Below are 15178 nucleotides of genomic sequence, written 5' to 3' on the forward strand. Positions count from 1 at the left end.
GCTGAAAGTTACATGGATAGGATTTTTGCTTTTATGTTTAGTTCCCTTGTATTATTGCCTTTTCTTAAATAGTCTGTTGTCCATATAACAACCAAAGCCACAACCCACAAGCTTTCATAACTAACCTTAGCCTTTAATTTACAAAAATGTATAATTTGTACAATGAAAATAGCCATTATAAAAGTAGTTGTTTCTGCTGCAATATTCTGTTCAGTTTCCTCCCAATGCATGATACTTTTCTGTTCCAAACTCTGTGCATATTATTTGCAAACTCTTTTATATGGTTTGGAAATATTAATACTCCTTTAACATAAATACTTTATTGGCTGAAATACCCCCTTCTTCCTGTCTCAAGATGATTAATATATTTGGAAGAGAAAATGCAAAACCTCTCCAGCCAAACCTCAATAATATACACAGTTACAATTCCCAATTGTCTTTATTTGGTCTTTGCCTCTTGTTGGAATTTCTTTGCTCTTAAAGTAATAAGTTCACTTTATACAGTATTTCAACATTATTAAATTAATGTCCCAGTTTTTGATAAAGAGACAAAGAAAAAAAAAGTCAAGATGATATTCTAGACTACACAGTCAAAGTCCTGCCCCTTTAAACAGGGCCGTGATTCAATTCATCTCAACATGGAAGACTATCTTTTAACAAAACTGCAGCATTGTTAATACACAGCCATGGTTCCATTACATAGGCGTAAATTCTTTTCAAATATCTGGGAAATACCTTTCAGGTTATATTAAGATAAATGTGCTAAACCTGTATGCTCTGTAAAGCTACTGTTGGTAAATAGACCTTGCAAACTTATAAACTCTATTAAAGTGACTTCTGATGAAATAAACTGAGAATCTGGTTATAAGAATATCAATAAAGTGGTGTCATGTTATAAAAGAGACTGAAAAAAGAAAAGGCACAACCACTGAGCCCCGGAAAAGCAAAAAAAAAAAAAAAAGGAACAAAACAAAACACCTGGGATAATATGTCTCAAAAAATTAATTTTAATGTTACTTCAGTGATGTCATTTACTTCTATTATATTACTGAAATAGCTGACAATACCACGTTGCACATCACCTTCCCAGACCCAATGGGAGAATCAGAATTTCTAACTCGGTGCCTGAGACTGCCAGGTTCTGAATAGAGAAAAGGGAAAACAGAATGATTATTTCAGAAGTCTTCTGATTTCAAGATTCTGTCATCTTTGATTCTTTTTAGGGTTGGGCCCCTCCGGAGAGAGGTTTCATTTTGAGTCTTTCTGGGCTCAGGACTCCTGGTAGAAACTGAGGCCAGGAGGATGTGTGCCTGTGTGCCTCCAAGGACTAATATGCCATATGCAATATTACCTGGAAGATTGGGTTGGTCACTCATGCCTATCTTCCAACTAGATTATTCTAACTTAGTCTATATGTGACATCAAGAAACTTCAATTGGTTCTGATTGTATGGCCCATGTGCTTACTGGCCAGTCACACTACTGTACTGCCATGTTATACTGCTACTGTGAGAGCTACAGTAAATTTAAAATGCTAGTCACTACCTATAAAGTTTTATAAGGAGCAGGGCCTCAGTGTCTAAGGGACTTCCTTTCCCAGATAGAATCTGCTTATGTGATCCAGGTACCCAGAAAACATCTAGTAGAAATTTCAAGAGGAGATGGTGGGTATTCCTCTCATGCTCCCTATGGTAAGAATGGCCCCATCATCATGGTCAATGCTTTGCTAGAAAGCTTTTGGGGTCTCCCTGTAGACCAGAGGAGCCTGTACAATTATTTGTTATTTATTCATATTGATCTTTACCTTTACCTCTAACATTCTATTATAATGTACTAGTTACTCTTGTTCTTTTAATATCTATAAACCACCTAGATTCCAAGGGGTTTTGGCTAGCATCAATAAATAAAAAATGCAAATGACATAAATTGATGTAGATGGCACAAATGGCTTATATTCAGATTTAACAGACATTTGGATTTAATGGAGATTCCCTATGCCCAGACAGTTCCTTACATTGAAGGTTTATCTTATTTATTTTTCCTTTCTGCTTTGCAAATGTGAGCATATAATGGTTAATTCAAAACCATTCCTCTCCAATAAATATCTTAATCTCTTTAAGAAATCCTTTGTATGCATGCTTAACCACAAACAAAGTTTATTATATTAGTCCTTGACTGTGATCCATCTTCTCTGGCATTTTGCAAGAAATCCATCAATTTTCAGTTTCTATATGATCTACTATAAATTAATCAGTTGTTCCTCTGTAATTAAGGTCTCCCCATTGCCCATGCCCGCCTCTGCATGCTCATGCAATTTAATGCAGAATTTCTACACTGATATCTGTTTTTTTTAACTTTATCACACAAACCACAGAAATTGGCAGTCTTCCAGAATTTAGGGACTACTTCGGAACACTATTTGTGGCTAGATGAAGCAAGGCCAAAAAAACAAAGGAAGATATATAATCACCCTGAGACAATCAAGGCACAGACTAAAAATGCATTTTTAGATATAGGTCATGTTTAAAATAATACATGTTCCAATATATACAAATGCCAAACCTAATGTTTATACACATAAATTTAAACAATTCCTCTGTCATATGACTCAGCCTGAGAAATGAACTAATGAACTTAGTTCAAAGCAGAAACAGAACCTGGAAAGGGGAACTGGAGTGTCAGCAATGTTCAGGCTGCTTTAACAAGGGATCTACGGTATGGGACATCAGCTACCAGAGTTAATTCAAACCGTTAGTGGTGAATTCCATTCTTCTGACTTACTAAGATGAATTTTTAGCTTGCTTCCCTCTTCACTTTTCCTCTTGGGGCATTTTGGTCGAGAGACATAACAAGTTTCAAAATAAACTATTATGATGTTGCTTTTGGTTCATGCTATACTCTCTTTGGATTGTGTATGCCATTCAGCCTCATCAAGTGTCAAGAGGATATTAATCACAGGTGACTGTAGGATTTTCCAAAACAGCAGAGTTCTACCATTATAGATTTCTCACTATGGAAAAGAGAAGTCTAAAGGTCAAGTGGTGAAATCCAAATTTTTCTACTACCAGTTTTGTGGGCATGGACTGGTGGGCGTGGTGTGGCTTGATGGGTGTGGCAGGGGAAGGATACTGCAAAATCTCCATTCCCACCCCACTCCAGGGGAAGGATACTGCAAAATCTCCATTCCCACCCCACTCTGGGGCCAGCCAAGAGAATGACTATTTGCCGGTTTTCCGAACTGCTCAAAATTTCCGCTACTGGTTCTCCAGAACCTGTCAGAATCTGCTGGATTTCACCCCGGATAGAAATATAAGTCAAACTACATCTATCACCTCTGGGTATATATATGCATAAAATCCTCCCCTTCCTAGAATGAGATTAAAGATTATCTTATTTTTAATCTTCATAAAATTCATGGAGGATGAGATGTACAGTAATAGGTGATGTCTCAGATCAAATTCATCTTGCCATCCACTGTATTGTCTAGTTCTCCCATTTAGATATCACCTTATTTAGGTGAGATTTTCATAAGCTTTCTACTCATTTTCCTAGCAATGTTTCCATCCTCCATTCTTATTGCTGTGACACTGAAGATCCTGTATGAACCGAATAAAGTTTCTTATTACACCCAAATAGGAAAACTATGGTTTTCAACTCTTATTTCCAAAACATGCTCATTTTAGCTCTTTCATTCAATTCTGTGTCATATACTAATTTAATGAGCTTGCCTTCCTTCTTGTTATCCAAATCATTAATAAAAATGTTAAAGAATTCTGGGCCCAAGTACAAACTGTATGGTATATTTTATCAAATGTTTTGCTGAGAATGAGATACATTGTATCCACTTTCTCACCAAAATCAAAATAACAAAGTTAACCCTTGAAAAACCTGGGCTGGCTTAAAGTAATCACTGTACTAACTTCAAGTTTACTACAGATTGGGAGTTATATTTTCTGCTTTAGAATCTTCCCATGTAGTTTTTTGCAATCCCCGTGAATTAAGAGAGGTATTTTATTTCTGGCAGCTTCTTGTTAACAGATTTGAAACCTACTGGGATGGTATGCTTAGCATGTATCTTAATTATGTAATTTAGATGCTGAGGAACCAGTGAAAAAGTGAGATCAAGAATTGATGCAAGCCACTGATATAATTAAACAGTTCCTGGTACTATTCATATTGCCATATAACCAATCATATATTCTGACACTTTCCAAAACAAATATATATAATTTACAGCAACTTGCTCTACGCTACATAACATACTGGCTAATTAATGCCAAGGATACATCTGCCCAATCTATATTTAGTCCAGGATGTACCTCAATTCAGATGATGCAATCTGTACTTTGTCTTCAGTTCTCTCACTGATTTGTTAGCCATTTCTAGGTTTCTTAGCAAAGATATAACTTTACTGAATAGATATTTACATTATACATTACTCCAGTTTTAGTTTAAGTAAAGAGCCTTGGTACTACAGTGGTTTAAAGCACCCTGTTATTAACACAGCTGCCTGCAATTTACTGCTGGTTCGAATCTCTCCAAGGCTCAAGGTTGACTCAGCCTTCCATCCTTTCTAAGGTAGGTTAAATGAGGACCCAGTTTGTGGGGGCAATAAGCTAACTTTGTATAAATATACAAAAGTATGAAGGCTATTGCTTAACGCACTGTAAGCCGCCCTGAGTCTCCGGAGAAGGGCGGCATATAAATCAAATTAAAAACAAAAACAAAACAAAAACAAATATCCCAGGACATCTCTACTCCAACTTCTTCTACTAGTTTGACATTGTATATCAATTATGGAGTAATTTACAAGAAACCTCCTTGATCCACATATTAAATGTATGGCCCAGTGGGAGGCCCATATTAAAAACAACATACCTCATGTGTGGCCAGAATCTGAAAACGTCATTTAATACAGCACAATTTCTGACTAAAATGGCCCAACTAAGATCAGCATATGTGGGACTGATTGGGGTAGATTGCAGAGGTGATACAGAAACATAATTTTATGTCATTTTATTCTATTTTACATATTTATGTATTAAATTATTGTATTTTATCCTACTCTCATTTTAAATTGTTTAGAATTTTATTGGTAATATGTGTTTGAACCTATACGTTGATATGGCCTATAGGCTAATTAATTAATTAAAAAGAAAGGGAATTTCAGGTTTCTTTTATTAATTAATTAATAAAAGAAACCTGAAACTCCATTTCTTTTACAAAAAAGGGGAATTGGTTATTTTCATAGTTTGAGCTGTTGATACATCCCAAAGGAGTATATCTATGTTCAGTCAAAACCTAAATCACGGTTTAATGTTACAAGAATATGTTCCTAGCTTCTACATTCCCCCTTTTCTCTTCTCTCTGGTATGATTGTAAGGAGGTCAAAATTTTCCACTTTGATTTTACGGTAACCAAATTTAGGATGTTGTCCAAAATTAAACTGAAGATTTACTATATAATTAAATAATCAGCTTCATACCCTTGCTCACTTCTATCAAAAATTAGACACAACCTATCCAAATTAGGATGCCATGGCTAGCATATTTTGTCTAAAAGGGAAGTACTGGTTATAATATGTAAGCACCACACAATACTGAAACAAAGTAGTACAAAAAAGTGAGGTGTATTAAAAGATTAATATTTCACTTTCATGAATTTTTATTTCTGTAAATTGAAATGTCCACATCATGTAATGGATGGCTTATTTTCATATGCACATCCCTGGGCATTTGCAGGAGAAACCTCATTTATAGTTTCTGGCATAAACAACTACAAATTGAGGCCATATTTTAAAATATATTAGGTTATTCCATGTTGGTTTCTTATAGTTCAAGAAAGTGTATGATAGTGACTTTCACAAAAATCTCCCCACAAAAATAAATAGTAAAGGACTAGAATAAATTACAACTAAATTAATCATACAAGAATGAGAGAAAGGAAATTTATGAGCTATTGTATCATTACAGTAAAATAGGTGCAAAATAAGTTGCCTCCTATGATGTGTATAGAAATTGTTCTTGTTAATAGAATAATTAACAACCTGAGAAAAGGTGTGGACAAATTTGTAGATGATGTAAAATAATGTAAAGCATTTGAATAAGAAGCATATCATAAAGTCTTCCAAAACTCTTGTGGCTTTACAGGGATGAACAATAAAATGATAAATGAAATTCTTAGCTAACATTAGCTAAGTTGTAAATACCCCAACATAGTGTTTAATTGCTCACCAAACCACCAAGGATGCTTACCAGATTCTAGGTAAGTTATAGATACAAAGCAGAATAGAATGAATGTTTTTAAAGGAGTACAATATTATCACTTGGGTGTCATAAATATATGTAAACATTGGGAAAGACAAAAGAGGAACAGAAGCGCACATAAACTTAATGCTTTTTTAAAAAGAAAAAGAAAAATTCATATCAGATCTCCAACCCAGAGAAAAGATTGCTGAGAAGGAATCAATAAATATGCAATGCAATTGAAATAGAAATTAAGAGATTTTCTATTGTTCTAATAAGCAGATCAGGTACAGATTCACTTCTCAATAAAAACAGTGATAGTGAAGAAATCTGTTTGGGTTACAAATATTTACTATATACATATTATATTTTATATACAAACTGATATACAATTTATACATCTAAAATTACATTTTATCACACTTTGCTATGCAATTTACAAAGCATGCACATAAAAGCATGTATAACAGGTGACATTGCATTCAGAATCATGTATATTTGGAAAACATTAATAAAAGCATCCAAGCTGGAATATGCACAAAGGTATATACACTAGAGAAAACATATGCATATATATTTCTGTAGTTTTTTTTTAAAAAAAACAACAAATATATCAGCTGTGGAAATAATACAGATTGATAATATTAAAATATGAGAAACTAGGCAAAATCAAGCTTGAGACACTTGCCTATCTTCTCCAGTGAAGTATAATTAAATTCAAGATAAAAAAAAAAAAACACCTTGAAGAAAGACTGGATGATTAAAATTAAGTGTGTCTCTTGAGTCAAGGTTTGAAGGCTGCAGACCAAAGTCAACTGCAAGAAACTGATTATTCCCTTATAATTGCTCCTCATTACTCCATGTACTACATTAATTAAGCCATTCCTGAAAATATCTTGTGACAAACATGCACAATAACCAATTGGTTCAAATGTATACACAAAATAGCAGAAAATACCATATATGTGTGGGTATGTATGCACACATATATTACAAAGACTACCTGGGAAATATATAAAAAGTGAGCAGAATAAACAAAATCAAGTTCACAAGGAATTCAATTTATTTTGATAAATTAGAGAGATATACTCAAAGTGACAGAATGAAGTTCAACAGAAACAAATGCAAAGTTCTCCATCTAAAGAAAAGAATGTAAATATACACTTATAAAATGTACAGTTCTACAACTATACACTTATAGATACATACATGGCTAGGCAATAATATGTATGAAAGAAAACTTGGAATTATATTTAATCACAAGTTGTGATGTGCTTGCCAAAAAGACAAACACAATTTCAGGGTGAATCAGTAGAAGTATAATTTTCAAATCATAGAAAGTAATGCTTCCACTCTTCTGCACTGGTCACACCCCAGCTCAAGATACCGCATGTTAAATTGGAGAACTCAAAACTGATATAAAGAGGAGTTACAAAGATGAAAGGGGATTAGAAATGTGTGTACAAGAAGAGCGTGTGTAAATAGCACATTTAGCCTTGAGAAGAAAAGACAATTGTTATGCAACAAGAATCTTTCCATATACTTGAAATGGGATGACCCTGAAGAAAAACATGACCTGTTGTATATTATCCCAGAATAAAGGCATGGAATCTGTTTAAACTGTCGTTCCTAACAAGTCATTTTGGAAGATAGTGAATTCTCCTATCCTAGACATATAAATAGAAGCTGATCTATTTTGGATCCTTTCATTTGTATTCCTGCATAGAACGTAGTATTAACCTTGATGACTTAAATGTCATCTCCAGCACCGTGATTCTATGATAAGCATCTATCATTCTAGGTTAGGATATTCCTTGGCACCAAAGATGCAAAGGAAATGTCCTATGAGGAAAGTGCTTGAGGAAAGTGGAAAACAAGAATTTAATTTCAAAATACAAAATAAACTCATGGGCAATTTGCTTTATCGATACTCATAATAGAGGCTAATAGCTATTATGACAAACTGACCACTTTTCACATTTTGCAAGGATTTTTTCCCCTCATATAACAATCTGCAAACTAGAGAACTTAGACACTCCTACAGGCAACAGAAAGAGGCAGTGTGCAAAAGTTTAATCTATCTATATTGTCCATATTCTGTAGACTTATAATTTTCAAATATGTTTGTTGTTTGTTTTTTGTCTTATTTGTTCAGTGGCTCTGTCAACAACTTCCTTTTCTGACACAAATAATCTTTTTCATCTCAGTCTGTTTTCTGTATTTTCTCTCAGTTCTGCCAGTGCCCAATAATTGTGGTCGGAATCCTTCAGAGCTCTGTGATAGCTCTGCAATGTTACCCATCTTTAGTAACGTTCTTGAATATTCAATGTTATTTTGTACAGTTTTTTCTACATAAATACAATGATTCAGAAGCACTTGAATTGCCATTATTGAGTTCATATCATCTTCAAATATAACAGAATATATCCAATGTACTCATTGTTTTTCTACATAACGATCTTTGTTTAGAACAACATAAACTGTGCTCTTCTGGATCAAACTCCTGGTCCATCTAATCCTGCAGTCTATTCTCACAGTAGCCAACAAGCTGCACAAGGAAACCCAACAGTTTCTCAGCAGATGGCCTTCAGAGGCAATCATACTGCCATCAAGGCTAATAGCCATGGATTCCCACGACTTCCATGAATTGGTCCAACCCCTTTTTTTTTTTTTGAAGCCAACCAAATTGATAGCCACATCACATAGTATCAAATTGAAAAATCAGACATCCTTTCCATACTCACAGAAATGCAAGACTAGAAGGTGCCACTTAGGCCATCATCCAATTCCTTTCTCAGTATAATAATTCATCTTAAAGCATCCCTCAGAGAAGGCTGTGTACCATCTACTTAACACATCCAGTAAAGACAAATATACCATCACTCGATATAACTGACTCCTTCATTAAAATAGCCAAAGTGGTAGACATTTTTTCTAACATTCAGTTAGAAGTGGCCTTCCAGTAACTTAAATCCATTATTTCACTTTTTTTTATTTTTATCCCACCTTTATTACTTATAAGTAATTCAAGGTAGCAAACATATGTAATAATCCTTCCTCATCCTATTTTTCCCTCTTTTGTGAGGTGGGTTAGGTTGAGAGGGAACAACTCACAGTTTCCTTAAGTACTACACCTTACATTCCTTACTCAGTCTCTCCTTACTCTGGAATGAGGGAGAATGGATCTTGAATACCAAGCTAACTGGCTCTGAACTACCTATACTGAGGCAGCAGCACTCCAGAGTTTCCAGTAGATTTGTCCTAATCTTAATGGATTTGAAAGACTGACCTCAGGACTTTTTCCATGCAAACTTATGTGCTAACTAGGCCCTCAAATTAGGACTCTTTCTAATAACACTTATTTTATGTCATCTTTTATTATTCTGTTTTCAGAAACAGCCTCTGCCAAAATGCTAGTGTCCCAGACATATCCTTTTCACATTATAACATACCGTAACATAAGAATCCTAAATCTGTGTTTTTCAGTTATTCCAGCAATAGACTTCTCAACTTTCATAGCTTGCTCCTAATTCCAGATTCCTTTCTCATATAGATATTTCTAGTTGGGCTACTGCAGTCTTTTTTCCTCCTACTCCTGGTCCTAGTCTATTACCCCAAATTCTAATGCTATTGATACCACAAATTGTGTTCTCTGAATAGTTCAAATAGTAGCAACAGTTGCTAGTCAATCCAAAGGGTGTGGTAATTTTTTAAGATACAGACAGCACATGACCCAGGAGAATGCAGACAGATAATCCTAAATTTTTTACAGCAGGATTCCATACGCTTATGGAAAACTAAGTATGCAGGATTGCAGTTTAAGAGCACCAATCCCAGTATTTTAGACATCCTCCCAAATCTCCTGCTCCTAAATGTAGATGTCCCTGTTTGTATTCTCTCCCTTCTGCATACAGATCAGTTAGACAACAGTATTTATGGGGTGGGGAGAAGAGAATTTTGTATTCCTTAGTGATGGATCATTATGAGCCAAGCCGTTGCATAGAAACCAAACTGTTGGTACTTAGGCAGTACTGCTATTTATTCTCTCTCTATGCTAAGCGTACAGCATTTGCAAAGCAGCCATTCCTGGGCGGATGTCTCAGAGAAATTCCAGGTGGAGAAAGTAGCAACAGCAGCAACACTGTTCCTTTGCAGATCACCTTAGTAACCAAACAAGAGTCCATTCTTCTTAGTCTGTTCAAGGATGCATCAGCCCATCCCTCCCTCCCTTCAGCCGTGTGCCCCCACTTTCAACTGCAGCTGGTGTAGAGATGCTAGTGACCACTCCCCTCTGCCACCAGCCTCAATCAGAGAGCAGTAATGACTTACAGAACGTCCAAGCACATCTGTTAAACCGTAGGGGCACATTTGTCTATAGGAAATTACAAAAAACAGCCTGCTGCATCTCACCATTTGTGCTTTTCCAGCGTTGTGAATGGCTGCTCATATAGCAGTCATAGTAGCTGTACCTCTCTCCCCCCTTCCCATAGAACGTGCCCATAATCTGCCTGCAGAACGATTAGAATGCTACCATGACATAATTGCAAACACAGAGAAGGGCCCTTTCTACCCAGCTGAACAAATGGGGAGCAATCCATTTTAGCATGGGTTCTAGCTGCCTTGCCCCTGCAAACTAATCCCTCTCTACTCAAATATACCCCATTCTGCTAAACTCTGGGTCTAGATTTGCCCCATTTTTTACCATTTTTCTTTGCTTGTTCACCCTGCTCTGCTTAATTGCCTGAAAGAGGAAACACGGTTTCTGCCTCTTATCCTTTCCTTGACTTGTCTGAACCATGGGGGGGGGGGGGGGGGGTCAAAATAATTTATATTCTTTATGGCCATTTCAACTACCCGTTTTACATTTTTGCCTAAAAAAAAAAAACCCAACACATTTTAGCTCAAACCTGCCAATGAGGTCAGGTTAGAAATGATTCCACTTTCCCCTGGAAAAAGCATCCACTCTCCAGGAACAAAACAAGAATGAATGCATAATGAAGATGGCAGGAAACCTGCCAAGAGTGCTGACAGCTGGAAAATGACCAAACTGAAATGGCATACCCAGGATATCCCTTTCTTTGGAGTGTTACTTGCTCTTTCTAAGCCTCAAAGTCCCTGGCTCCCTGAAAGACTCAATGCCACCAGGCACCAAACAGCTTCGGTGTATACCGAGAGTATGAAATCAATGGGGGAGTTCACCTCCGAAGTCCCGCAGGCTTCCCCATACAGCCTCGCCTTCCGAAGGAGCGGTGACTCCCTTGCTCAAAAGCCCCAATAACCTTCACCAGCAAGGCAGATCCCCACGGGAAGGAAGGGGACGGGCTGACTCACCGAGCATCTGGCTGAAGAGCAGCTGCTCCAGGTCGCCCAGCACGGTGACTACCAGTTCGGGATCCACCTTCAGGAAAGCCTTCTCCTCCGTCGGTGCCCCCTTCCCGGCCGGCTGAGTGGCCGTTTGTGGCGGCTGCTGGGGCTGCTTCTGCTGCGCCGTCTTGCCCTTATTGGAGAGGATCTCGTCGTCCGACTTGGGGTCGTCGCCGCTGCCGGCCTCGGGGGCTTTGCTGAGCGGTTTGACTTCGGCGTAAGGCCCCCGCGGGATGCGGCTGGGCTTGCCCAGGTTGGAAGGCAGCGGCGCCAGCGGCGGTTTGTTGCTGGTGGCCGGGGCCAACTTAGCCTGAAAGAGCGAGTGCTCGGACCGGGAGAGGTTCTTGGACATGAGCGAGGGCGCCTGCTTGCCGCCTTTGAGGCTGCGGCCCCCGAAGCCTTTGGCCGCCTTGGCCATGTCGTCGCTCCACTTGGGCTCGTAGAGCTGCATCTTCTTCTCGCTGTCGGTCAGGAAGGACAGGTTGGTGAGGGACTTCTGCTTGCGCAGGTTCGAGGCCACCGGCAGCCGAGCCTCCATGCTGTCCGACTTGAAGACCTTCAGCTCAGCCGTCTTGGGCGCCACCCCGGCGGGGCCTTTGGGGTTGGCGCGCTTCTGCATCATGGCCTTGCTCCCCTCGGACGCCGCCTTCTTGAAGCCCTTCAGCTCCTCTGGCCCTTCCTCGCCGTTCAGCTCCGCGTCCTGCTGCAGACTCCTGACGTGGTGGTTGCCTCCGCCGCCGCTGCTACCGAGCATCTTCTTCCCGCCCGCCGCGAGGAAACCATTTAAAAGCCCAGCTTCTGAAGCACGGAGGGAGAAGAAAGAATGAAAGAAGGGGAGGAACGGGAAGGAGGGAGAAAACGGGTGGGGAGGAAGGCGAAAGAAAGGAAAGACGGGAGGAGGAGGAAGAGGAGGAGGAGGAGGAAGAGGAGGTGGTGGTAGTGGTAGGATAAAACAGAAAAAGAGACACGCTATCAAAGCAGCCGGTGCCACCTTCCCCGCCCCGGCGCGCTCACAGAGGCGCAAGAGCGCACGGCCCCTCCTTTCTCTCTCTCCCAGCGCCGCCGAAGAGAAGGAAGGGGACTAAGGCACACACGCGCGCACACACACACACAAAAAGGCCTTTCCTGCCCGCCCGCAAGATGCTCCTGGCTGGCTGGGAAGAGAAAGAGAATGGGGCGGGGAGTGGGTGGCTGGGGGGGAGTGGGCGCAATAAGCGCGCGAGGCTATTTTTGGTTCTGCGAAAAGGAGGCGTGGGTAATTGTGCGTGAGGGGGTGTGCGCGTGTGTGTCCACATAGGAATAAGTACGCGTGCGCGCGCACTAACGAGAGCTAGCTGCCTGCGGTAGAAAGGACTCGCTGCAAGGGGGTAGGGGGGTGGGCTCGGCGAATCCTCATCGGGCGTACGCGGTGAACGGGACGTTGTCGGAGAAGCGAGCCGTGCAAAACAGGCTCGTGCCCTGAAGCCATTTAGGGCCTCCTCCTCTGTCTTCTTTTCCACCCCTTCCAGTCGCAAATGGCCCTTTCCAAGAAAGAATCTTAGCATTTGGCACTAATAGAAAAGGTCTGTTTAAAGTAATTTAGGCCACCTTCAGAATATCCATTCGCCTTATTAGAAACCAACGCCTTTCCATATATTTTATGGTTCCTTCTTATATTCCTTAGATCAGCTGGATCTGATCTAATCCTGATGCACTTATATGTTCAAATTTGAATAATATTTTACATGCCTACTAAGGCCTTACAAGCTATGTATGAAAGGCTCAATGATGGAGTCCGTTTGGTTTAGTGGTTAAGGCATCAGGCTAAAAAGTAGGAGATGGTGAATTCAAGTTCTGTCTTATAGCCACCAAAGCCAACTAGGTGGCTTTGGGCCTGTCACTCTCACTCTCAGCCCAACCCACCTCACAGGGTTGTTGTTATGGGGAAAGTAGGAGGAGCAAGACGTGTTGATATGCCTTGTAAAAAAATAATAAAGGGTGGATATAAATAAATAAAAAGATAACCAGAAACATTCAGTGGCAAGTTGAGAAAAAGAATGCACAAATGCAAACTCCTCAGTGCCTAACTTGGAGAAAAACTGCCTTTCCCATGTAATTACATAATCTTTCTCTATATGGCTTCAGGCTGCTGCTCTAATAGTACGGTGATAGTACAGAAATGAGTGAACTCATTTCTGAAAGACCTGTGTAAAAGATTATAATTTTTGCTAATGAATATCTCACACTGGACAGCAGTTTGCCGTGTATGTTAGGTTCCATATTCAGGTTGAATGTGAAGCATGTGTAGAAAAATGGCAGTATACTACAAACAATTTGGAATATAATTTACCCAAGGAAAATGTACAGTCTGCACTAATCCACAGTTTCTCCTCTCGTCAGCTAAATGGAAATTATGAGTAAGTCTATGATGGGTAGTTTGCAGGTATTGTGTGTGCTGAATCAGTTTGCTCATTCATTCATTCAATAATTAATATTTTGCTGTATACTGTCTCGAAGCAGCTACTGTTAAACATTTTATTCAACAAGGCGATTTAAAAACAGTGATGTTTAAAGAAATACAGAATCAATGAAGAAAATGATTCAAAAGATAAGCAAATGCCAATCAAAACAAAACCAATGACAGAAAACCAATTAAGTCATTTAAGAAAGGGCCAGAAGGTTCTTCTCCATGGTCATAAAGTCCATATTCCACACAGAACAACAATATTCAGAAAAGATTCTCCTGCTGAGCTCAATGGTTGGCAGATTCCTGAAGGAGAAGATCCACGAACCAACTTGATTTCATACTGCTAGATGTTAACCAGTAATAAGCAGAATTTCAATTGAAATAGGCCATTAGTTACTGATAATAAAAGGAGAAGTGATTGATTGTCTAACAAATATTCCACACATAGTAAGAACTGCAGGTGTCCTAGTGACAAAGAGACTAAGAAATGAAGTCTGCAGTTCAAATCTTGTTCTGTCAAGAGAACAAAGAAACAGACACTTGGACTTGGGCAAAGAACCTTCTCCAATGATAGATAAAGATATCGGTCTCCTTCTAGATTTCTTGTGAGATGATCTATGTGAAATATTTTGACTACTCCAAAGGCCTACATAACTGCCAAGTATTATAAGTAGTCAATGTGAGGTGACTTTAAAAGTGATGGTGGCAGTATTATTTTAACAATAAAAATTAATAAATATGATAAAAGTTTGTCTTTAACTGTTTATGGTAGAATACTGCTTTAAAAATATTTATTTGGTAAAGTCATTGATTTCAATGAAGCACCTTTGCAAATCAATACTCACAAGTTTGCAATTTTTGTACACACAACTCTTCTAGCAATACTGACCTGAAGAAAGAACAATTGCAAAAGCTGCAAAATTTACAACAAAACATAATTGTATTGGTTTTTCAAGACAATTCCTGTATTTTCAACCATTAACTCTCTTGGATTGGCAGAAAAAGAAATACTCAAAGTCGGCTATCCATTTTAAGAAAGGAATACCCTCAGGAATCCTGCTATTAAGTAAACAGCTCAATCTGATGACATAAACCCAGGCAAGACTCAACAGATCAACTTAGAT

General features: G+C 38.8%; 1 protein-coding gene across 1 annotated transcript in view; it reads right to left on the reverse strand.

Moving 5' to 3' along the window:
• The window catches only part of NAV1 (neuron navigator 1), a 166574-nt gene extending 154329 nt beyond the window's left edge, over window positions 1–12245 (reverse strand). The window contains 1 exon segment of the mRNA XM_070939887.1: window positions 11576–12245. Coding sequence (XP_070795988.1) covers window positions 11576–12230 — 655 coding nt within the window. The 5' untranslated portion in view covers window positions 12231–12245.
• Between the last annotated feature and the right edge of the window lie 2933 nt (window positions 12246–15178).

Source organism: Pituophis catenifer, unplaced genomic scaffold, assembly GCF_029215685.1.
Source record: "Pituophis catenifer annectens isolate HBS135680 unplaced genomic scaffold, rPitCat1.0.hap2 SCAF_3, whole genome shotgun sequence".
NCBI classification, from domain to species: Eukaryota; Metazoa; Chordata; class Lepidosauria; order Squamata; family Colubridae; genus Pituophis; species Pituophis catenifer.